General features: G+C 35.9%; 1 protein-coding gene across 2 annotated transcripts; it reads right to left on the reverse strand.

The window, feature by feature from the left end:
• Positions 1 to 1,322: 1,322 nt before the first annotated feature.
• Positions 1,323 to 23,559, reverse strand: itih3a.1 (inter-alpha-trypsin inhibitor heavy chain 3a, tandem duplicate 1). Of its 2 annotated transcripts, XM_056468675.1 has the most exons (21): positions 23,532 to 23,559; positions 20,223 to 20,246; positions 19,760 to 19,914; positions 17,781 to 17,885; positions 17,535 to 17,697; positions 15,419 to 15,529; positions 14,895 to 15,023; positions 14,560 to 14,676; positions 14,278 to 14,446; positions 12,324 to 12,449; positions 11,891 to 12,072; positions 11,347 to 11,535; positions 8,152 to 8,291; positions 7,809 to 7,966; positions 7,529 to 7,555; positions 6,118 to 6,162; positions 5,906 to 6,019; positions 4,033 to 4,234; positions 2,656 to 2,828; positions 1,789 to 1,900; positions 1,323 to 1,707 (listed from the first exon to the last, which is right to left on the reverse strand). In XM_056468675.1, the coding sequence occupies exons 1-21, from the start codon at positions 23,547 to 23,549 to the stop codon at positions 1,569 to 1,571; spliced, it is 2,598 nt and encodes an 865-aa protein (XP_056324650.1). In that variant the 5' UTR covers positions 23,550 to 23,559; the 3' UTR covers positions 1,323 to 1,568. The 2 variants fall into 2 exon arrangements, with proteins under 2 accessions (XP_056324650.1, XP_056324651.1); XM_056468676.1 differs by lacking the exon at positions 20,223 to 20,246 and having other exon boundaries at positions 23,532 to 23,555.
• Positions 23,560 to 24,935: the final 1,376 nt, after the last annotated feature.

Below are 24,935 nucleotides of genomic sequence, written 5' to 3' on the forward strand. Positions count from 1 at the left end.
ACAACAGATGGCACTCTAGTGTAGTTTTTAAACAGCTGATGGCGCTCTAGTCTAGTTTTTAAACAGTAGATGGCGCTCTAGTCTAGTTTTTAAACAGCAGATGGCGCTCTAGGCTAGTTTTAAACAGCAGATGGCGCTCTAGGCTAGTTTTTAAACAGCAGATGGCGCTCTGGGCTAGTTTTTGAACATCAGATGTCACTCTAGGCCAGGGATCACCAAACTTCTTGGAGGTCCGGTGTCCTACAGATTTTAGCTCCTACCCTAATCAGACACAAGCTAATCAAGGTCTTACTAGGTAAACTTGAAACACCCAGGCAGGTGTGTTGAGGCAAGATGGAGCTAAACCCTGCAGGGCACTGGACCTCCTGGAACGAGATTGGTGACCCCTGCTCTAGGCTAATTTTAAACAGCAGACAGCACTCTATGCTAGTTTTTAGACAGCAGAATGCGCTCTAGGCTGGTTTTTAACAGCAGATGGTGCTCTGTGCTTGTTTTCAAATAGCAGATGGTGCTCTAGGCCAATTTTAAACAGCAGATGGCGCTCTATGCTAGTTTTTAGACAGCATAATGTGTTCTAGGCTAGTTTTTAACAGCAGCATGCTCACGGCTAGTTTTTAACAGCAAACGGTGCTCTAGGCTGGTTTTTATCCGGGGATGAAGCTCTAGGCTGGTTTTTACCAGCAGATGGTGCTCTCGGCTGGTTTTTAACAGCAGATGGCTCTCTTAGTTGGTTTTTAACAGCAGATGGCACTCTAGACTAGTTTTTAATAGCAAATGGCACTAGGCTAGTTTTAAAACACGCACAGTATTGCCATATTGGGCGGTTACCCACCCAATTGGGCGGTTTTGAATTTATTTTTGCGGGTAAAACAGGACATAGGCGGGTTGCATTTCAGCGGTTTTTGGATAGCTTTTCGGCTGGAATCAGTCAGCTACATCTGGCAACACTGAACAGGCAAATGCTCATGAGGAAGAGCCCTTGCACATTCGGCAAGTCATGTAAGTTGGCTTTAATATCATAAGATTAATGTAAGCACAGTTCAACATCCAAACTCTTTTTATTTACTTTTTGTAAACTTTAACTATCTTTTTTAATAATTCATTTTGGTTCAAGTGGTATATGTACGTATTTGATGCAAGCAGAGCACATGTGTTTGTAAAGCATACATCCCCATTCGCTGTTAAAAACCAAGCTCAGAATTGATTTCCCAGATTTTTTTGCGTATCATTTTGATGTTTCAGATGATTCAGAGTTTTGTAAAGGTTTGTTTTTCCCATAAGGTGCATTAACATGTGCCATTGACATAATAACAACATAAAGCTGTTTGACATTTCTTTTTTAATTAAAATACAAACCATACAGTGTCTTTCTCAGAGAATTGAAAGCGAAGAAGCTTGGCTGGTATATATATTTTAAAAATATGTGTAGTAAAAACAAGTCACTTATTTCAGTTTTGCTGTATGTTGAATGATTGCGATCTCATAATACTAGTTCCAAACACAAATGATGTTTTAAAATTGCATTTAAAGGCGGATGGCTTAATTATTTTGATGGAGATGACTTGTTCTTAAATTGACTTGAATAGACCAGAGACGATGTAGTCTGTAAGAACTCCATCAAGCAGTCCAGTGCCATTATTATGAATGAACCAACAGGGCACTTGTTCTCCGTTTTTCACATCCTGCCTGAAATCTCTCTGCAAACCCCTGTTGACACAGAATAATACAATGGTAACCTCAAATCCTTCATGTTAAGTACAAGGGCTAATCATAGTTTCTTAAACGTACCTGGTAACTACAAGCTCTTGTCCTTTCACAAACATGATGGCATCCACTTTGTTTGGATCCTTTCCTGGAAATGGTTCACCCACTTGAAATTCCAGTCCATGGTAGAACTGACCTAAAGAAACGTGAACACATCAGACCATTTAGAGACTGTTCTGCTCTGTGATTTACAACATTAACAGATAGGAAGTTAAACAAGATTTACAGTATTTTTGGCATTTTAATATATAAAAAAAAGATTACAGTACAATTTTAAATATAAGTGGCTTAGGATAAAATATAAACACTAAATTACTTATACTAAGTTGAGTGCATAATGTAAAAATAGCTATGTTAACTATTTTTAGTGTAGGAAAAATGCTTATTAAGGTTTTCTGTGTAAAGTAATATAGTATCCAATGTACAGTTAATCAAAATTATTAGCGTTCCTGTGGATTTCTTTTTTAATATTTCCCAAATGATGTTTAACAGGGCAAGGAATTTTTCACAGTATTTCCTATAATATTATTTCTTCTGGAGAAAGTCTTATTTGTTTTATATCTACTAGAATAAAAACAGTTTTAACATTTTTAAAAACATTTTAAGGTCAATATTATTAGCCCTCTTATACAATATTTATTTTCAATTGTCCACAGAACAAACCATCATTATACAATGACTTGCCTAATTACCCTAACTTGCCTAATTAACCTAGTTAAGCCTTTAAATGTCACTTTAAGCCGAACACTTGTATCTTGAAAAAAATCTAGTAAAATATTATTAATGTTTTTACTGTATGTAACCATTTAAAATTACTATAATATTAGTGATACTAAAATAACACTGTATGTAAAGTAACACTACATGTATTGCTGTAAGTTTTTATCTTACCAAGCAGGCCATGGACATTGCTTGAAAAGAGGTTACTGTCCAAGGTGTAGAAGCCAAGATAGTCTTGATGATATGGATGCTTCTTCCAGACTTTGTGCAGGATGATAAGAAACTTGACAGAATTTCTCAAAGTCACTGTTAAACTACGATCTTTGTTCACCTGCAGATCCATGCTGGAAAAAAGAAGAACAGTGGAGCCTTTTTACAACTCCTTTTGAAAGGTACACATTTCATTTAGCTCTAAATGTGTTTACATGGACAGTTTGTTGTATTAGAATAAAAAAAGGTAATTTTTCATATGTCATCCCACCAATCTTTCCTTCAGAAGATATATACAGATGCTTTGTTTTGGTCTAGGAAGGGTCATTTTGATTAATCAATTTTGTGTTCCAACAGTTTTAAAGGGGACCTATTATGCCCCTTTTTACAACATTTAAAATAAGTTTTTGATGACATTCGAGTGGGAATGTGCAGTTTCAGCTCAAAATACCATACAAATAGGGCCCTATCATACACTCGGCGTGTGTTTGGCTCGATTTGTTGCTATTGTCAGACCAGCGCAACTGTCATTTTCATATTTTGCACCACATTGTCTAAATGGCAAATCCATTTGCGCCACTGTGCACTCATGGGTGTGCTGGTCTGAAAAGGAGGTGTGTTTGTTTGCACATTGCTATTTTAAAACTGAATTTAGAAATAGTTTTGAAACAAAATTAAATATGTTGGTTAATGTATGTCTTCAGTGGAGTGAGTTTCCACCGTTTCCTTACTCCACGAAAGTAAAGGAGTAAAGTAAAGAGTAAAAGTAAAGGCAAGAGAAAGTAAAGAGGCTCAATGGAGGAGGCTTGTTCTTTATCCTTGCCCTGCAGATGGTCTTTAACTGTTTTCTCTGCAGTGAAGCATTCAGTTTTTCCCCTTACAAAGTCGGCCATGTAAATAGCAAATGCGCCATGGTGTGACGCAACTGACTCTTAAAGAGAATGGGAGACAAGTCTCTGATACGTTTAATGCACGTTATGCTCAAAACACACTCATAACTCATTAAGAGAATAAGTACAGCACTGTTAGACCAGGGCGCAGACTGTTTTTTTCTATCCTTAAAATAGCAAAAGTGGACACGCCCTTAATGCTTTTGCGCCATGCGCTTTAGACTTTGCGTCTAGATCGCTAAAATAGAGCCTATAATGTTTTATAGCTCTTTGAAACTGACCCTTTTTGGCTTTGATCATAATCGTGCTATTTTGGTGACTGTTACTTTAAATTTTAATGAGATTGTGCTCCCATCTCTCTTTTCAAATGAAATTTCATTGCATCTGAAGCAAAAGGTTTCCATGTAAACCTTGATACTGACTTTAAATGCGTAAGTTCAAATCTTACTTGGGCCCTTTCACCGTGGCAGCTTCAGCCCAGAAGAGTTTTGCATGTTTTCCTTTCTCGGTCACTGAGATTTCCTTTGTGCTCACCATCATTCTGATATCAAACTTCTCATGAATGAGCCCAAAGCGCCCAAAATAGGTGTTTACCTTTTCCCCTGGAATGACTTTCTTATCACCAATGGTTTGGCCATTGACCACAATACCTGTGGAGGGTCAAGAAACCAAATGAAAGAAATTTGACTTTTTTCAGTATTACTATGCTTTTTCATGATCCTGCGTAAGGGTCAAAGGTGAATTTATTGATTGAATGTTTTAATCATGGCACATAAATATTTTTTTAGCAAAATATATATTTAATTATGGTTCTCCAATGTTAAAGCACCTGCCTATTTGGCAAGTATACGCGTGACAGTGCTCATTCACTAAAATGTATGTAGTTTAGTCGAAAATGCATATGCAAAATGCTCATGCACCCTACGGTCAAAGTGGAAATATTTTAATGATTATGTACAATTTACATATGTAAGTTACTTAGAAGCCAAACTAATAGCAGCACATTTCTGTCAGAAAATCTGATGGGTAAAACCATATCAAACTATATGTGCTTAATGGCCTTCCTTATGACTTTTTTAAACCCTTAAAGGTGCAGTATGTAAGTTTGACACCCAGTGGTTGAACTAGTTATTGCACTCCTAGTTTAAAACACACGCAAGCACAGGTTGCCAGATTGACAACATCAACAGGAGTGTGCCTGACTCTCAAGCCTAAAGGTTGATTTAAGGCTGATTTAAATCGTGTTCTAAATAAGCAACAGCACACGATAGAAGGAATATTATCCATATTACAAGAAGTTTTCGTTTTAACCAACACATCCAATTTATATTTTAGAAACGGCTTCTAATTCTTGCAACGGAACAACAGGATAAACTGACAATGATCAGCTCAGGTACACCTCATGTGCTTTATTCAGTGTTAAATGCTAATAATGTGAGTTTGCATGCCATTTTACATGACATTTAATGTCATACTACTAAAAGCAGCAACATATCTTGACCTGAGATCTTGAAAATAAAGTTAATTGTTTGAAATTGAACTTAAGAAATGTGAATCAGTGCAAACCAACACACATCAGTGATTCAGCATGTATATTTATTAATGTTAAAGAGGTTTAATATATATTAATTAGATTCTAAACCTTACCATTTCGTTGAAGTGCAGTGAGTGCACTATTCTGTGCTTCTGAATGGCTGAATTTAAATTTCTGTTGTGTTTCGTCCGGTGCAAACAGCCAAATTGCTTATCACTGCAAATCTCGTCATGTATTGTGTTGTTAGGGGGATACAATATAACCTGCCCACCTAATGTTTACATTCGTAATATTTATATTATTTGCTAATTAATATCCACCTCATGTGGAACTCTGAATCTGTGTCTCATTTCGGAGTCTGCTACTATCCACCGGAGGTTGCATTTCACGTTTTTTTACCAAGGCAAGCCGGGGTGCTGAAATATAATTGGCTAAACTTGCATTAGGCGAGTTAAAGGGACCAAAACAAAGACAGACGGTCTGGCACGGAAAGCACATTTTCAAAGCAGAATATCTGACTTCAGCATTGTTCTGAAACAAGAATGTTCACTTCGCATGTTTCTTAAATATCTGCAACCATATTATGGTATTTTTATGCTTTAGAAGAGTCAAAAACTAACATACAGCACCTTTAATACAAAGCGTGACTCATACTTTGGATCATGAACTTAGCTCACTTTGTGTCCTTTGCTATGATATTGCTTCATTCCATAGCTAAGTTTGAAAAAATATATATTAATATATTGTATAATCCATTTAAATATTAAAGTGGAAAAGTTGTTTTGACCTGTAAGCGGGTCTTTAACCAGGTTGAAGATGGTACCAGGTTCGTCATCAATGTTGAAGCACAGAGCATCATTCTTATCTGGCAGCTCAATGATGAAATGTGGATCTCCATCAACTGTTACATTTGACAAATTGTAAGAACAAACATTACAGATGCCACTTATGAGCATTTACCAGCATTCCATAAAAGGCAGTGCAATGTCAATGACATACCATAATATGTAGGTGCATGTGAGCTGACTGGCATGGCTGAGTAACCTGCAAAACATAAAAATAAATGAATAAAATACAAAAATAATTGCACAAGAATATTTCATTTGCTTTGATTTAATTTCCAGGTTTAATTAAATGTAAAATATTTACTTACAGTACAACTTTAAGACAAGAAGGCACAAATAATAATAAATTATAAGCTCTAGGGCTCATATAGTATCCACTTATGACACCAATAGTTTAGTTATTCATAATATCTCACAGAATTTGTGAAAATGATCACAACTTAGTACTCAGGAAAGCACACAAAAAAAATAATATGCATTTTGTATGATCTCGCGCAATTACTACTGTCCTGAGCAAGATATTTTACATAAAAGTTGTTTACATATAATTCACAAGACCAAAAAAAGATAGAGCTTAAACATTAGATCCTTTGCTATCAAGTTTGGCTAATATGCAAGCGTAGCATATTAAACTCGAGAAATTACTTTTTCTGCTTGTTAAAAGATCTTATTTAAAATTAGTTAAAACAACACAATAAATAATAGCACTATTCGCACGTAAATAGAGGCATGAACATTTTTAGTCACTTCACAATAGATGCGGATTCGCAACATGGGCAGGGCTTCTGTCTGCCCGGTGACTCTAGCTTTGTAGCTAAATGGCTAACATAGATTTCATTGAGAAAGTAGCTATGCTTTGTGTGCTTAAGGAAGGCTGAAAAATAGCGTAGATTCGTTCGGCGCCGTGTCAGAGTCCACTTTCAGATGTGCACCCAGCTCTTTGAGTTCATCAGCTCCTCCTGAAACTGCACCTGGATGATGGAAGATTTCAGCAGTGCTTCAGACTTAGCCGAGCTCAGTTTGATGAGCTGTTGTTATGTGTTGGCAAGAGGATTTCCCCGCAGGACACCAACAACAGGCACTACGTCATAATTACGGCCTTACAAGCTCCTGATTGGTTAACATGACGAAAATGTTCGCTAAAGTTTAGATTTTCCAACTTGAGCAATTCACTCGTTAAAGCGTGTCAAATGCGCAAATCACTCAGTTCGAGCCGCTTCATTTGTGCGAATCGCATCTTTCGTGCCGCAGGATGTCTATTCACGTCTTTGCGACTTTGACCATCAAGGTTTTTTTGGACAATTGTTTTATGTTCAATCTACTTAGATTTTTAAAAACGATTAAGTTAACCTAATCAATTTGTGTTGGCAGAATATGAAGGAATTGTGTGGATACCTGCATTTTTTACAGCGTAGCACCATTTTTAATTTGGTTTTGTGAGCTGCATTTTGGTGCATTTGGACTCAGAAATGATGGAATGTCAAACGTAACAATCAGACTTAGACCTTTAAAGCAAATTTTTAAATATATAACTTATATTAATAAGTGCTAATGCAATGACTTACCATATCTCTGAAATTTTCCACGTTCCTCTGTGAATTAGTGTTGAGAAAAGAGTGAGTGCCATGAAACTGGTTAAAACTACTTATTAAAGTAGTCTTAGTTTGATAACGACTTTAGTCAGATTAAGGTAATTAAAAATCACTGTTTACATGGTAGACAAAAGAGTATTGTCTTAATCATTTTAAAATCAGATTATTGGTGTCCATGTAAACGTACTGATTGTGAATATCTTATAAGCATAAGTTTCTGTGATTTACAATCATTCTGCTGGTTCAGTCATACCTTCAGTCAGCTTGTCAGCAATTAATGTGTCGCTTTTGAATTCATCTTCTGGTTTAGTAACGACCATGGAGGTAAGAGGTGTAACAAAGTTGTACTTTAATGAAAGGCTCAAAGCATCAGCAGTGGCATTGCCTTTCTCCTCTGGTGTTCCCTTGTCTCTGTCAGAAAATAATGGCTGTAATTGATGGATATGATTCAGGTGGTCTGGTTAAATCATTATAAACGAGGAGTAAATATAAAAAATTTATTCTATGCTATATTCTCACATAGAGTTAACTATTTTTGTGTTGACTCATAAGAGTTTTAGGTTAGCATGCTAAAAATCATGCTTTCTCAAACTCACTTCGATTCCAAGAGCTCCTGGATGGTCAGATATGCCCAGAGACGCTCGGTGAAGTCCCCAAAGATGTATTCGTCGTCAGGAAAGATTGTATCCCACTTTTGTGCATTTGCCTGACCTTTGATCTCAAAATTGTTGTCAAACTGTTGTACATCAAACAAAGTAAGATTTCTACAAGTGTCACTTAAATGGAAAGGTTATTCTTCACTCAACCCAGGCTTATTGGAGATATGTGCCCAGGGCTACATTTTTGAAAACCAATACATAATTATTTGCTTTCACAAATCCACTGGAGGCTGCAGTTTGCATTTTTGACAATCTCAAATATGTTACTGGGGCACATTTTCTCATAGGTGCCATTTCCCTAAATCCCTAAATTCCATTACAAGCATCTAAATTTACCCCTTTCCTAAAACCAAGCTATTGCAGCCGCATGTTTTTACCACAATTTCGCACTGCATATTTTTGGTTTGCCTCCCTGTCGTGTTCATTTTACACTCAAATTCAGCCATGTATGTACTCCAGGGCATACATTTCTCAGTTCTTAAATATGTAGCCCTGGGCACATTTTCCCAATGAGACTTTGTTGCATTTATGAATGAGCTACAGTTTTTATTTTTACAGTAAGCCTGACATGGCATTAATGACTCAACCAATGATGTGAGTTTGGGGTGGAGCTAATCTGTTTGAGTATCCAATCAGAGGTGGGAGTGTTCTGAAAGCCTATTGGTACAGTGGCCGAGAGAGCTTAACACACTACAATTTAAGAAAACATATGCAAAAAAACAACTGCAATTTAATAAAAGATCTTCATCGGTTTGACAGCATACATGTTGCAAATTCTCACAACGCAAATAAATTAGGAAAATGTGTTGCATTTTCACACAATGCATTCCCTTGTCTTTTGTATATTATTAGCCTCAATAACCATAACCTAAATAGCCGGGTCTGTCTGTTTTAGGGTTCCCCAACATTTCTGTTGTGTCTCGTATTATTTACATGTGTTGTGAGAAAATGAAATGCATATTCTTAATTTGTTTGCGTTGTGAGAATTTGTAAGACGTATGCTGGTCGTAACACAATCTTATCTTAATTTGCTGGGTCTTTTTTGGTAACTGTATGGGCTTTTGTAAATGAATACCCCAGTTATTTGTATTCAGAATTACAGTTTTTCACTAACAATGAGATATCATTTTATACATTTTAAACCATCCAACTAGGGCTGCACAATATTGGAAAAATCTAACATTGCAATATATATTCAGGCTTCGAAATTAACCTTTTTGCTTGGTAGCACTGGTGCTCCTAACTTGAAATATTTAGGCGCACCTGCCAAAATTTAGTCGCACCTACCAATTATGAGCACCAATATTACAAGTTTTATATGAACAGATTTATTGCGATTGAAAAGCAAAAAAATATATATGCATGCGTGAGTAAAATATGTCTCAACGAAATCTCGTTATCACAAGAAAATACATTTTTATAACATAATTGAGTGACGAAAAGTTACACGGACCACTCACCAGCCCTGCACGCACTGCTTGACATGAAATCTGTTAACGGTACGTTAACTGTGCTGTGTTCTCACGTGTGGTTGCACAGATGCTTTTGAAATATACCTTATTATTAGTATACGTCATTTAAATAGCAATAGCGGTCAATACTGGATTCATGAGCTGCAATATTAGTTTAATCTTAGTCAGTGCAGTCCCCTTTGCGATGTTGTACGTGGTGTTAAATTTTACTTATACCTTGCCACTTGCATGGCTGACAGCGTCTGGCGATTAAATGAAGGTTTAAACAGAACCTATCTTACTTAAAATGTGTAGATGTGGCAAACAGTTACCTGAAAATTCCAACTCACAGACTTTGCAGTGAATGCTTTAGTTATATTCGTTGCGGACTTGAGGCCAATGGAAGCCTTTTATCCACTCTTCGAAAAATGTAGATGGTGGATTAACATTCACCACATGATCAGTAATCAGATGTGCCATTATTTGTAGCTTTAGGTGGTTTCTAAAACTAAATCTGTCAGTGTTGTTTTCATTCTCATCTTCAGCGCTTTACATTTTCACGGATGTATCTCTCCCTGTCATCTGAAGGCAGAAGGTTTTGACAGAGGGATTGACAGCTGATTTTAACCAATCCATTCGCGTTCAGTTTTAGAGCAGTGGGCCAATAAGAAGAGCGCGAAGGCGGGGCAAGCATTGCGGGCTTTGTTTACTGCAGCAAGCTGACATGACAACAGTTTTAAACTATTCCTAAGCGCTGCGTTTCAAGTGGAAAGATGCATTCTGCTTGAATGCGTCCTGAATCCATGCATGCGGTGAATATTTTGCTGTGAAAACTGGTCGCTCCACGCATTTTTGAATTCTAAACATAGGTTTCTGCAGCAGTCCGCGGCGCCCAGCCGTCGACTTGAGTGTACCCTGATAGAAACCTATGTTTAGAATTCTAAAACGCATGCTAGTTAAGATCAAAGGGAGCTTCTAATTCCGATTAGAGCGATAATGTGGAGAATATTGCTCTTGTGTTGAGCCCAATGAGCCTTGCATCTAAAAATAGAGCTAGCGTGTTTCTTTAATGATATCACTTCGACTCGCGCTGAAAATGGCGGCCGTAAATCAACAAACTGAGGATATGATGACGCGCCTGTCAATCAATATTGGTGGGCGGGGGGACCACTCTCCTACGTAAAGTTGCGGTCGGTTTGAAAATTTCTCCAAATGGTCCACCGTTTTTTATGTTGTTAAATTGAAAAAAAGGCACTGGGTGTGCTTTTATCACCCCAATATGACAGTCTATACACCATACATGCACATATGGCTGTCCAAACAGCTTGAAAAGTAGATTTAACTGAATGTAACTGAAGTAACTGAATGATAAAATAATTCAATAAAATTAATCATTAATTAGTTAAGGTCACAAATGGTACAATTTCTTATACCTGAATGCTTTTAAAATCATTATACAATCCCAGGCATCAAAAACACATGCAAATGATCAATTATAATACAAACTCAACATTGCATGTCCTGTGATGTGACTATTGTGAGTGATCACATTGTGATATCAATGCTGGAACAATATATTGTGCAGCCCTACATCCAACCACCATTTAGCCCATAGTTTGCGATCTTTAGATAGTACTGGAGTTATTTATTTTTTCACAGGATCTACAGATGTTTTACTCACCCCTTGTGCAGACACTTCAATGTCGAAGTCGTTTATGTCATTTAAGTCATTAAGTCGACCGGCAACCATGATTTCAGAGCCGTTGAATAGCTGTTTAAAATGACTTCTTGTCAATGAGTTAACGGTGTTGTCCGGATAGTGAAAATTCACCTCTGACAATAGAGGACTTGACACTTCTTCATAAAATCCCTTTATTGAAGATAATTAACAATATTAGTTATAATTTAAGTCATCATAATAACTATTAAGTTTAACATCTTAATGATATGGAAAGTTTGAATTCAATTCTGATTCAAAAGGATTTGTTTTGATTACATTTTGTTGCCTAAATGTGTGTGTGTTTGTGTGAAAGTATATACAACTTTTTTCTAAATAAAAGAATTTCTAATGTTTAAAGAAATATCAAGATTGGATAAAGATAACGAAGATAAAGGTACCGATCCATTTATCATTATTTACTTTTTAAACCCAGCTAATTATAACTTAAATTAATAACCTAAATTTGCATGAAATCAGTCATTTGTGAAGATTCTAGTTTTGTTACCTTCAGCTGAAGCGGAGCATCCGAGTCCTCATAAATTCTGCGAACAATGCCATTGTTTTGCTTGCTTAACGTATCCAAAAATCCATAATCTGCATCATTACCGAAGGCCAAACCGAATAGAGTGATGTTGCCATCAATGGCTTTGCGAATGCTCTCTTGGATCTCAGGAAGAGATCTCGGGTCTAAAAATGAATACAAACTAAGATTTCCATTACATGAAACAACATACTACAAATTATCTGACTACAACATACTACAAAAGAGTATACTGCAAAAAACTGGTTGATAGAATGCTGTTTAAATTGAACATGACATTTTGAAAGTTCTTGTTTTTTGGATATAAGATGTTTTAGGGTTAGTTTGTATGTTTATTAAAGCTACATGTCATAGAAAATAACAGAAACATTAAATGGTTGTTGGTATTGTCACATACATTGGTTTGGTTGTCCATCAGTCAGCAAGAGCATCATCAGTACCATATTCTTTGGCGCTGTACCATTTCTCTGTTCTGCGTACAGCATTTCCACACCATGTATTGTCGCATCATGCAATTCTGTACCTGAGACAAAAACAAAAGTTTCTCACATCGAAATAATTGTGCTGAATTAATTTTTATTTTATTATTTAATATTATGTCCTTTTATAATTAAAATATAGTGGCCTGAGGTGCTTTTTTTAGGTGTTGGTTGTTGTATTTTCCCGTGCTGTGGCAACAATTATACACCAGCTCTTACAAAATACCTGTGTTTGTTCAGTGTCTGTAACTTTGAAACCGATGTTCAGTTTTTATCAGATAATTAGTCTATTAATGCTTCGGAAGTGGCAAACCGCATCCCACTTGTCCACGCTTTCCTGTTTATTTGCTATTTTGTTTTTTATTGTGAGTGTCCCACATAGTTCGGTGGCGCAATTCTGATTGGGCAGAACGAAAGTGTGCTTACTCAATTGGATAGTAAGATTATCACACATAGACAGCAGTCACGCATTTACTCTGAGCAAGGGAAATTAAATAATACATATATATTTCATATCGCAGCCTCTTTGTCATGGTTGTCAGGTGCATGCGCTCTGTCTATTCATGTTTGTTGTTGTGACGTGGGTTTGTGTTGTAGCTTCCATGTGTCGGTTCTTTGCACACTGATTACTCAATTAGCTGGGTTTGGATATTGACAATTTGACACAATCCAGGATCGTTTCGTTCTTCAAAACTCATGCGAGAGTTGTTGTCATAGCAACAGTTCTGGTAGCTCAAACCTGCTCGAGAGCAGGCTTATTTCATATAAACAGGATTAGATCGGGTCAGTTTAAGCAAAGATAATACCGAAAGTATGTACCGATTTCTGATATTTTATTACAGTCGTAGTTATATACGCTTGAGAAAATATTAAATATATTTTTAATCTATATATAAAGTTTAAAAATATATATTAATAAAACGTATGCACTCTGCACTCTGAAATAAAAGTACAAATAGCCTACTGCCACCTGGTGGTTCAAAGACAAAATGTATTGATATGAATTTTTAAATACAAACGCATACAATTGCTTTAGTACAGTTTGTGTATGATATACATGCACAATATGCAACTTTTAAAAAAAGGAATAATCCATTTATGCAGTTATGAACATGATTGACAGTTAATATGACAGTGATTTAATGCTTCACAAAAGTTGCAGACACATTTACCAATATCAAAATGGAAAATGGTGGAACGGACACCATTTTAAATAACACAAACATAAAGCTTCATATTTGTGGTACTTTTGAGCTCAATTTATAATAAAGAAATACATTAACCTTCTGAATGACTCAGGACACAAAATTAATCCAGGTGGGCCTGTTGATCACCCCTCACCAATTTCTTTGTGGCCCCCCTAGCGCCACCTGGCAGCCCCCAGTTTTAGAACTGCTGTCCTAGATGTCCTGTTGTTTGCTTATTGTTGCACTCTTCATTGTTAAATAAAACTTTCATTTGTATTTGGATCCTTTTGACTTTGATTCGTTACCATAACGTGACACTCTTGCGATTTAGCTAATCGCAACGTTTCAAATCGTGATTGCGATTCTATTTCTATTAATCGCACAGCCTTAGTAGACTCTTAATCAAAGTATTGTCTTAACTGTATTAAAATCATAGTATTGTTGTCCATGTCAACACACTGACTGTGTGAGGTTAATGACATAAGCAGTTAGTAGTTACCACATCTGGCAAATATTTGAGAGAAATAGGCATTTTGTGAACATAGAAAAAGTTTTAGATCTTTGAGTTTCTTGAGAGAAAACAAAAGTGTTGCTGTTGTATTTTCGTATTTGTACCAAATTAATGATGTTAGTAATTTGGTCAGTGATAACAGGAAATTTGTGTATATTTCATATTCATACTTACTACCAATAACTTCAATTGTTTTGACATATTCTTGGGCTTCTTTCACATTTTCCGCAGTTGCTTTGCTTAAATATGGCCGCCATACAACAAAAGTGGTGGAAAAGACTATGATCGCAAAGTAGTCGTCTTCAGGGAGTTCACCCAGAATGGTCCCCAAAGCTTCTTTTGTCTGATTCCAGCAACAAAGACATATGTCTTTCAAAATATTGAAATTTGTCAAAATATTGACAAAATATCTATTGAAAACAGTGTTTTGTCATTATTTAATGCTTCACATCTCACCTGTGCCATTTTATTTCCCACCATAGAGTAACTGTTGTCTATCACAAAAACAACCATCTTTGGCACTCGCGGAAGATTGGCTGGTGCGAAAAAATGGACAAAGTATCCATTCACAATCTGCAGACAGTAAACACGATTTATCATTTACTGTTATACATTAGTTAATTAAAATGCAACATTTCATTATTTAAAAATACAAAAAAGAAATAGAAGTCGATGGACTAATGACAATGTCTGGATTCAAAATACAATGTATTAAAGTGCAACATGGATGGACAGGCCACAGAATAGTTTTTTTCTTCATGCATGTTTTTATTGTCCTAATGATATCTGACCTGGATGTCCCCGATGTCATGAGGACGATTGACATCATACTTAATGAAGAAATCTCCATCAATGAGTGTACCGTCACACTCAATGCATTTCCTCTGTTGATCCAGTGTTGGAGAGAAAGACACATGGGCCTGAACAAAAGTTCCAATTATTATTATTATTATTAATAGCATTACTAATATCTAACAAAGATAATGCTATTTCTAGTATTATTCAATATTCAATATAACCTCCACCACCTCCATCAAATTTTGCATCACCTTAGCCTTTTGACAAAAATCAGGCAGGCAGTCACAATAATGCTCAATCATTGGTCATGTATTTAGTTACATTTAACATTAGCCTTCTGTTAAATCTGTTAAATAAGATAATGTTTTACTTGATAAGATTACAATACTGCAAAATGTGTTTGTTTCAAATAGCAAAAATGTCATGATTGCGACCACCACCGCCTCATTTTGAGCCAGGAAAAACCCTGTATATGTTAAGCTGTATACCATTCATCCTAAGGTTTTTGAATAGTTACCTTCTTATCGGTGACAGTTTTGTCCACTAGAGGCAGCAGTTCATTGGTGATGAATGTACCGTAGGCGTCCACAAATGCAATTCCCTGAGGCTCGTAGATATCTGCCACAATCTGTGGATAGGAGACAGGACTCATCATTTTTTTCATTTATTTATTATTATTATTATTATTATTATTATTATTATTATTATTAATATATAAATTATAAATTATAAATTATTAATAAATAGATATAAAAATCAATAGATTATTGAAATCAAATCATTCATTTGAAGTAAAATGAAAATGGCTGCACTCGAAATTGCGCACTTCTATCCTTTATAGTATGTTAAAAACAGTATGCGAGCCAAGTAGTATGTCTGAGTTCATAGTATCCGAAAAACAGTATGCGAGCCAAGTAGTATGTCTGAATTCATAGTATCCGAAAAACAGTATGCGAGTAATACGAGAAATAACCTACTACTTCCAGTGAGATTCTGAAGTGCGTATCTGATGGACACTACGCTATCCCGTGATGCCATGTGAGAGAATTCAGGAATGGGAGTTAGGCGACGCAACTGATGCGAGTAGATCACGTGATCATGACTAAAAGTGTATGTAGTACGAACTCCATTCATACTACTCACAATCATACTATATAGAATGCGCTTTTCTAAGGGTCATCTAGTAAATTCTAATTCAACTGTAGTACATACTCAAGTAGTAAATTTCAGACGCAGCCTCTGCTTACAAAAACTTATTAAAAGCGTTGTTAAAGGTGCATCATTGACACCTAGTGGTTGAACTAGGTATTACAGTACGAATTCAAAATATTGGAGAAGGTTTTTTCACCCAGCCCCGACGACTGAGATGCAGGTTGCCAGATTAACGTCAAAAAACAAGAGCGAGGATGCCTAATGAGCGAGCCTTACACTGTAAACTGCTGTTTACGTTTATAATGTGTCTGCTACTGTCCTCTGGAGACCATATTTTTGGCTGCGCCTGCATATATTGAGAGTCTCAAAATCTAAATTTTAGGCCTTAAAAAGTCTCAAATTTACTGAAATCTTGTGTTGTAGTTCTTAAATCTTTTTTTAAACCGGTCTTAATTTTCCTTTGTATGGATTTTGGCCAGATTGGGTAGCAATACATAAACAATCACCAACAATCCATCTCAATAAAATCTTTTATTTTAAAAGGTAATTTTTAACTCTATTTATCATAATAGTTTAATTATTTTCCTTACAATAACATTTTGTTAAAAGTGCTCCATGTGTTTACTGCTGAGGGCACTGACTTGAACAGATTGTTGTGCATACATTTAGTTTATTATAGTTTTTAAAACTTTTAAAACATTTATTAATTTTTTTATTTTAAAGAAAGTTTATGTTGTAAAAAGGTGTATGCATACAAGTATAGTTTGCTTGTTTTTACACAATATTTAAAATATTTTGCTAAGAAATATCTAAAATATTAACATTTTTTAAATTAAGAATATATAATTGAATTATTAGATGTATTCTACTAAAATATATTGTTTTGATAGCACAAATAAAACTCTTTTTTTCATCTGGCCCATTTGAAAAAATCTAATCCTTAGTATTTAGCTCTTTATGAGTCTACAATTTCATTCTTAATGGTCTTAAAAATGTCTTTAAAAGTCTTAAATTTAACTTGGTGAAACCTGCAGAAACCCTGCTTTATGTTTTAAATGAAATGCGCTGCGCTTTCTGTCAAGGCAACACTGGGAACCGGTATATTTGGGTAAACTGGCAGGGGGCTGGTTATAGAGACCAAAACAAAGCCAGACATTCCGACACAGAACGCACAATTTTTAAGGAAGAATATCTGACTTGAGCATTGTTTTCCAGATAAATCTGTTCACTTAGTATGTTTCTTAAATATCTGCACACATGGAGAGCTAATAATTTTGACTTCAGTTGGCAAGTAACATTATTTGTGTACATTACTTGTAAGTGTTTACTTTTTTACATTTAAATAATTGAAATCTTTTACAAGTAAAAATGTAAAAAAAAAACATTATTAGTTTTAAATCTTTTTGCAATTCACTTCTAAAAATATACACGTGGCTTCAGTGTAATGCTATAAGATCTGCTGTGGTTATTTAATAATGAACCTCAAAGTGCTGGACCAGCTGTTTGGGTTTGACTCTGATCATTAGCTCGTATTTGCTAAACCGCCGCTGAAGAAGTTCCTCATGGGTCAAAATGAACGTGACACTGCTGTTTGCTGCAACATTCACTGAAACAGAAAACTTCTCCATTTTTCTACCCGAAGCCCTGGGAAAATATCAATTCGTTAGTTTCATGTTTGCATTAAGCAGTCTAAAATTTTTGTTGGCTTTTAGTTTTTGCCTTCTCACTTGACTAAACCAGCAGTCCGGCCTGAGGAAACAGCCCTCTGATACTGCTGCTGGGCCTTCTCTTTTTCCTTCACCACACCTGTGTACATCTTGCCATCAATCTCCCTGAAAAGCCCACAAAAAACATGTTGCACACTGTAAAAAAATATCTGTTAATTATCTGCTAATAAACAGTTTCTATATTTTGTGTTTTCTGTTTATTTATGGTTGTGAATTGCATTATGGGAGCTTGATCTCTGCTCTGTTGATATTTTGATTTTTAAACTCTACAGTCTAACTTTTATTGACATTTTAATAGTTTGAAATAATATAATGGTGAAGAAATAATAAATAGAGAAATACATGTGGAAAGTATTGATAGCGCTTCACTTTTTCCAATTTTTTTTTTATGTTACAGCGTTATTCCTAAAGGGATTAAATTCATTTATTTCCTCCAAATTCTACACACAATCCCCCATAATGACGATGTGAAAAAAGAGTTTTTGAAATTGTTGCAAATTTATTAAAAATAAAAAACCTGAATAATCTTATGTACATCAGTATTCACAGCCTTTGCTCAATACTCTGTTGATGCACCTTTGGCAACCATTACAGCCTCAAGTCTTTTTGAATATGATGCCACAGGTTTGGCACATCTGTCTTTGGGAATTTTTGCCCATTCCTCTTTGCAGTACCTCTCAAGCTTTATCAGGTTGGATGGGAAGCAATGGGGTACAGGCATTTTTAGATCTCTTCAGAGATGTTTAGTAGGATTTAAGTCTGGGCTCTGGCTGGGCCAGTCAAGGACACAGAGTTGTTGTGAAGCCACTCCATTGATATTTTGGTGGTGTGTTTTGATGAACCGTCGCCCCAATGTATATGTATATATAGTTATTTACTATTTTAGGGAACCTACTATGTTTGGTGTGCAATGTGAAACAATGACACAAATCATAAAAATAAAGCGTATTTATTTTTTCACAAGATCTGAAACGGTGGGGATTAAGCCAAAGGAAGGTTGTATTACTCTTATTTTTATCCACGATCTTACTTTCTCTCAGATTTCACTCCCAGGAGCATCTGACACCATGTCACACATAGGACATGCGTTAGGGCTTTCCCTACCGTAATACACCAAAAACACGAATTGCTGTAAAACTCGTCAATGGCAAGGAAGCGTTTTCTCTCGTTAACCGCAGGAAATTAGTTAGACGAAATAATTTAGCGATTTGACGCATATCATAATACCAGCCATACATGTAAAGCAAAGCACAAATAATGTCTTTCAATTCGGTCACGTCCAGCGGCCGTCACCCTTGAACCAGTCTCTTCTCCACCTGTCTGTCCTATTGCTCCGTTTGCTCCAACTTTCTTTTGCAGTCTGAAGCGCGTCAAACGCACAAAACGCCCAATTCGCGCCACATGATGTCTATATCTTATCTTTGCTATAACTTCACATGTAAATCACTCATGCTTCATCTGCGTCTGCTCACTGCACAAGCTGAAAACTCCCCCCGCCCCCCATTCCATGTACTGTAATGATTGTGAGGGCACAGGTGAGATGTCATATTTTGAAAGACACTCAAATACATCACGTGCACTGCGTATGCAACATCTATAAGTCATGTAAAACAACTCATTGCAAACTGAAATAAATATCATTTGATTTAAATGGTTTGGAATTGGATGTTTTATGAGTTTGTAAAAAAAAAAAAGTTTCTATTATTTTGGTTTTAATTAAGAATTTTGCAGGATTGCAAAAATTTGCGACTTTTTGTTGATTTTGCGTTGGATTCAGCAATCACAGAATTGCGAAAAACTAGTCTGTCAAGGTCCCATGATGCAATTCCAAAGCATAAATAAAGACAAAATTACCAAAAATAAAAACATGAATCAAAAAATTTGGATACCTGCTAAATTACAGATATTTTTTACAGGATGGATTATGCCGAGTATTGATTTCTCAAATTTGAAATGAATTCAGAGGGAAACGAACTGACATGCTGAAGTTGGTGATGAAGGATGTCTTGGGTAACTCCACCTCAAAGAACACTTCCTGTGAGACGTTGGCCTTATTAAGAGCTTTAGTGGTCATGACGGTGTGGGCGAAACGGGACGTCACTTTGCAGTTCACCTTTACACTCTGCACCTCTATCTGAAAATAGGAAATGAAACTGTGATATATTTGGTCATTTTAACATTTTGTTGCTCTCTTAACTTCTGTGCATTGATTGGTAACTGGTATCTAAACTTGTTGCTTCAAAGATATTTTATTTCTTATTAATTTAAGCAGATGCTTTTAATGAAACCTTTCCAATACTCAGCTCCGCAAATCACACAATTGGAGTGAATGGCAGAAGACTTTGCAACTGTCATTTTCTCTATTGACTGCTGGTGTATTTACATATTCATACTATGGAGATTCAAATAAAATAGCATTGACAGACAATGAAAAGATCCCACCTCAGCACTGCTCACACTTCGCTTCTGTAAGGAGGCAATTAGGAAAACAATTATTTTGGATTGCACATATAAACTAAACAGAGAGTAAAATCAAAGTTAAAGTAAATCACGGAAGCATAGTTTACTTCAAGTGCTGTGTATTAGTTGACTTGTTTATAACTCTTAAAGTATAATTGCAATACTGTTTATCAGTGGTTCTCAACCTTTTTGACCGAAAGTCTATTATTGTTGTAGTATATTACCTCTGGTATTTTGACGATACTGCTTGTTTTTTAATTTGATCTTTTTATTTTCTGAAACTTATTTATATATAATTTATTTATAAATCCTTATTTGTACATAAATAAAAGTAGTTAATTGAGTTGAAATATTATTTCAACTTTCATCTCTGAGATTTTGTTTTTAGGTCAACACTTTACAATGAGATTGTACAGTATTAGTAGATGTTGGTATCATCTAACATAAACCGATTATGAACTTTGCATTTATTACAGTATCTATTCATCTTTGTTAACGTTAGTTGATGAAAATACAGTGGTTTATTGTTCATTGTTTTGTTTTTTTAACTTTTTGAAAGGAATAGCCTAATCCGTTAAATTGAAAACTGCCCAAATACAAAAGTCTTGTTTGTATAATCATATACACACACTCACAGGCCACTTTATTAGGCACACCTCACTAGTACCGGGTTGGACCCCCTTTTGCCTTCAGAACTGCCTTAATCCTTTGTGGCATAGATTTCAACAGGCTACTGAAAATATTTCCAGATAGATTTCCAGAGATTTTGGTGCATATTGACATGTTAGCGTCACGCAGTTGCTGCAGATTTGTTGGCTGCACATCCATGATGCGAATCTCCCATTCCACCACATCCCAAATGTGCTCTATTGTATTGAGATCTGGTGACTGTGGGGGCCGTTTGAGACTTTCCCACTGGAAATAGCCATCAGAAGGTGGGTACACTATGGTCATAAAGAGATGGACATGGTCAGCAACAATACATGGTAGGCGGTGGTGTTGACACGATGCTCAATTGGTACTAATGGGTCTAAAGTGTGCCAAGAAAAGATCCCCCACACCATTACACCACAAGCACCAGCCTGAACCGTTGATACAAGGCAGAATGGATCCATGTTTTCATGGTGTTGATGCCAAATTCTGAACAGAAATCGAGACTCATCAGACCAGGCAACGTTTTTCCAATCTTCTGTTGTCCAATTTTGGTGAGCCTGTGCAAATTGCAAATTGTAATCTCAGTTTCCTGTTCCTTAGCTGACAGGAGTGGCACCCGGTGTGGTCATCTGCCTCAAGGTTGGACGTGTTTTGCGTTCAGAGATGCTCTCCTGCAGACCTCGGTTGTAATAAGTGGTTAATTGAGTTACTGTGCCTTTCGATCAACTGGAACCAGTCTGGCCATTCTCCTCTGACTTCTGGCTTCAACAAGGCATTTTGCGCCCACAGAACTGCCGCTCATTGGATATTTCCTTTTTTTCAGACCATTCTCTGAAAACCCTAGAGATGGTTGTGTGTGAAAATCCCAGTAGATCGGCAGTTTCTGAAAAACTCAAACCAGCCCGTCTGGCACAAACAACCACGTTCAAAGTCACTTAAATCACCTCTCTTCCACATTCTGATGCTCGGTTTGAACTGCAGCAGATTGTCCTAAATGCATTGAGTTGCTGCCATGTAATTGGCTGATTAGAAATGTATGTTAATGAGCAGTTGGACAGGTGTACCTAATAAATTGGCCGCTGAGTGTATATATAATGCATAAACTTCAATAAATTGATATAATGCAGAATATTTCTATAATGCAGGACATCTTTTTCAATGGTTCTTGGATATTTGTGGTTCATATAGGCTGTTATATATGAATGTGCTCTGTCTGCACCCCTGGCCTCTTAACTCTCCATTTTGTACACATTTTGTACTATTAAATCTTTACAGTGTAGTTTAAATGTATGCAAGTCTGGAACAAAAAACAAAAACAACTGTTGGCCGATCATGTGCTATCTAATTACAATATCTGGCTGATTGACTGGTGCATGTATAAAATTAAGTTTAAGTTTTACTATTCTTTCGTTAATAACAATCTTTTACATGCAAAGTTTTGCTAAAGCTGACATAATTTACTATGTGGAACAAACAGATTGGTCTCCGCTGATTCTGTGCCAACAAGATGCTTGTTTAACATTTAAATAGTCCTTTGACTAATAAATAAACAATTAAATATGAACCCCTTCATCTCTGCAGCAGTGTGTTAGACTCTCAGACTGCATTTCTGTGAATATACTGCCAGTAGCAAGTATATTTTGTCTTGGTGTTTGCTCTGCCATAATAATCTGAGCAGCAGTTGCGTAGCTGATCTATGCTTCCAAGACTAAACACATACAATGCCACACATATTCATTACCATACATAATCTCTCAGAGAGTTGTCATAACAGAAATAGTATTTATTCCTTTATTTCTTGTTGGTCTGACTCACGGTTTCATTTTCAAACCGTCTGCTAGTTTTTTTATGTTCAAGATCTGAGGTGAACTATCTGCTGCTGCTTTCAGTTGTATGGCAGTAAATGTCATGTAAAATGCTTTTAAACTCACATTGGTAGTCTTTAACATTGAATAAAGCACATAATCAGTACCTGAGGTGATCATTGTCTTTGTAGTATATTGCCAAACGGATTTTACCAAGTAGGGCATGTTCCAGGAATAACATCTATGTTGATCCTGGAACAACATTCCAATCAGCCAATCAGAATTAAGGGAATTACAGTTTATGTGAAGTTTAGGCTTACGGTTTGGTTTATGCATTATTATCCAACTATTATTCCCCTCTGATTTTGGGAATAATATACAGTTATGGTTGTGTTTAGAGGTATAAATATAGATGTTCTAGGATCAACATAGATGTTAATCCAGGATCACATCATACTTGGCAAAATCATGACTCAAGTAGTGCTGTATATGCTGTTGTTCTGCCGCCATATTGTTTGTCTAAACTTTTCTAAAACGTTTTCTAGCATTTCTAAAATAGAAATTTTGCACATCTTGGTGATGGTTAGGACAAAAACGTCTTTTAACATGGAAAAGATACCTTTTAAAGCGTGTCATGTCACCACGTCTTGTGTAGTTAGGACATGGTGTTATACTAAATGCATTAATATATAAAATAGATAAACAATTTGAGGTTACAGACGCAATTGTAAGTTTGCTATGGCACTTCTATAGGCCTCATTCCACTAGTTGAGAACCATTGCTGTATATGATTTAATGGTGTATTAGATTTTTAGGAAAGATTTTACAGTACCTTTAAGAGTCTGGTCATGGTGGTATCGTCGTGCTGATGGGGTATAAGAGGATATACAAATAAAAACATTTTCCCCATTTTTTTGGCCTTTTATTAACATTGGATTATTATTAACATTGGATTACTGACCCCATTAATCTGTTAGAAATAATTATGAATTAATATTAGTGCAGAAAAACTAAAAGAATAAGCAGACCTACCCATTGTCCATAGCTCTTTGAGATGACAAGAGTCTCATATGACCCTGAAGTAAAAGAGATGTACAAAAACATGCATAAAATCCACCTTGAAGACATGGCACACCATCTACTTTACTGCATTCAGGATTTGGAAAGACTCTGAACCTTTGTGTATGTTTTGTGCTTGTGCAAATACACATTTGAGTGGGAGTGGAGAATTAGTGATCTTTGTTCCTAAATTCACAATGTGATTGAAGCATTGATTATATGCTTGGGGGTTTGCAATAGGCAAGGCAAGTTTATTTATATAGCACATTTTATAAATAAATAGCATTTCAGCATGCTTTACATGAACAAGAGGATTAAAAAAGAGTATTTACACTGCTTTGAGTGAACTCAAATGTCAATTTCTAGTTTACTCGATCCTAGTGATATGTTTGGTTTATGTTCAGTGATTATGTCTGAACTGCATTGAGGTCCTAGGCCAGTTATTGATTTAGGAAACATTAATAACACTTTGAAATCTCTTCTAAATGTAATTGGATGGCAGTGTATAGAGTTCTGGTCAGAATCCTGGCAGTGTTCTGGATGAGCTGTCTTTACTGGAAACAAAGCATCTAATTCTTGCAATGTTTTCAAGATGATTATGTGCGGATTTAGTTATTGATTTGACATCACTACTGAAAAACTAACCATATCAAAAAAGGTTGGGACAGTATGGAAAACACAAATAAAATTGTAAAGTAGTGATTTTCAAATTTACTTTGACTTGTATTTTGCAGACAAAACAAAAAACATTATTTAATGTGTTCCTCGTGATTTTTATTTTTGAATTTTTTCAATTTTTTTTTTCACCCGGAGGAAACCCACGCACACGTGGGGAGAACATGGAAACTCCACAGAAACGGCAACTGACCCAACACAAATTCTTGCAACACAAATTAAAAAAAAAGTTTTAGCATTTACCACTATGTAATGCTGCCATTCCTTTTGACAACACTTAAAAGACATTTAGGGACTGAAGACACCAAGTGATGAAGTGTTTTGGGTGCAAATTTGTCCCATTTTTAAGATCCGTGGTCTGAAACATACAGTGTCCATTTCTTCCAAAAAATATCTGAAATACTGATTCATCTGACCACAGTACACGTTTCCACTGTGTGATGGTCCATCCCTGATGCCTCAGAGCCCAAAGAAGTTGATGGTGCTTCTGGACACTGTTAAC

Source organism: Danio aesculapii, chromosome 11 (assembly GCF_903798145.1).
Source record: "Danio aesculapii chromosome 11, fDanAes4.1, whole genome shotgun sequence".
In the NCBI taxonomy this organism is placed as follows: domain Eukaryota; kingdom Metazoa; phylum Chordata; class Actinopteri; order Cypriniformes; family Danionidae; genus Danio; species Danio aesculapii.

Coding starts and splice junctions, on each gene's coding strand:
- itih3a.1 (XM_056468675.1), bottom strand. Junction 7,556..7,808: donor TGCTGACAAGCTGACTGAAG/GTATGACTGAAC, acceptor ACTAATTCACAG/AGGAACGTGGAAAATTTCAG. Junction 2,829..4,032: donor GCCACGGTGAAAGGGCCCAA/GTAAGATTTGAA, acceptor TCTTTTTTCCAG/CATGGATCTGCAGGTGAACA.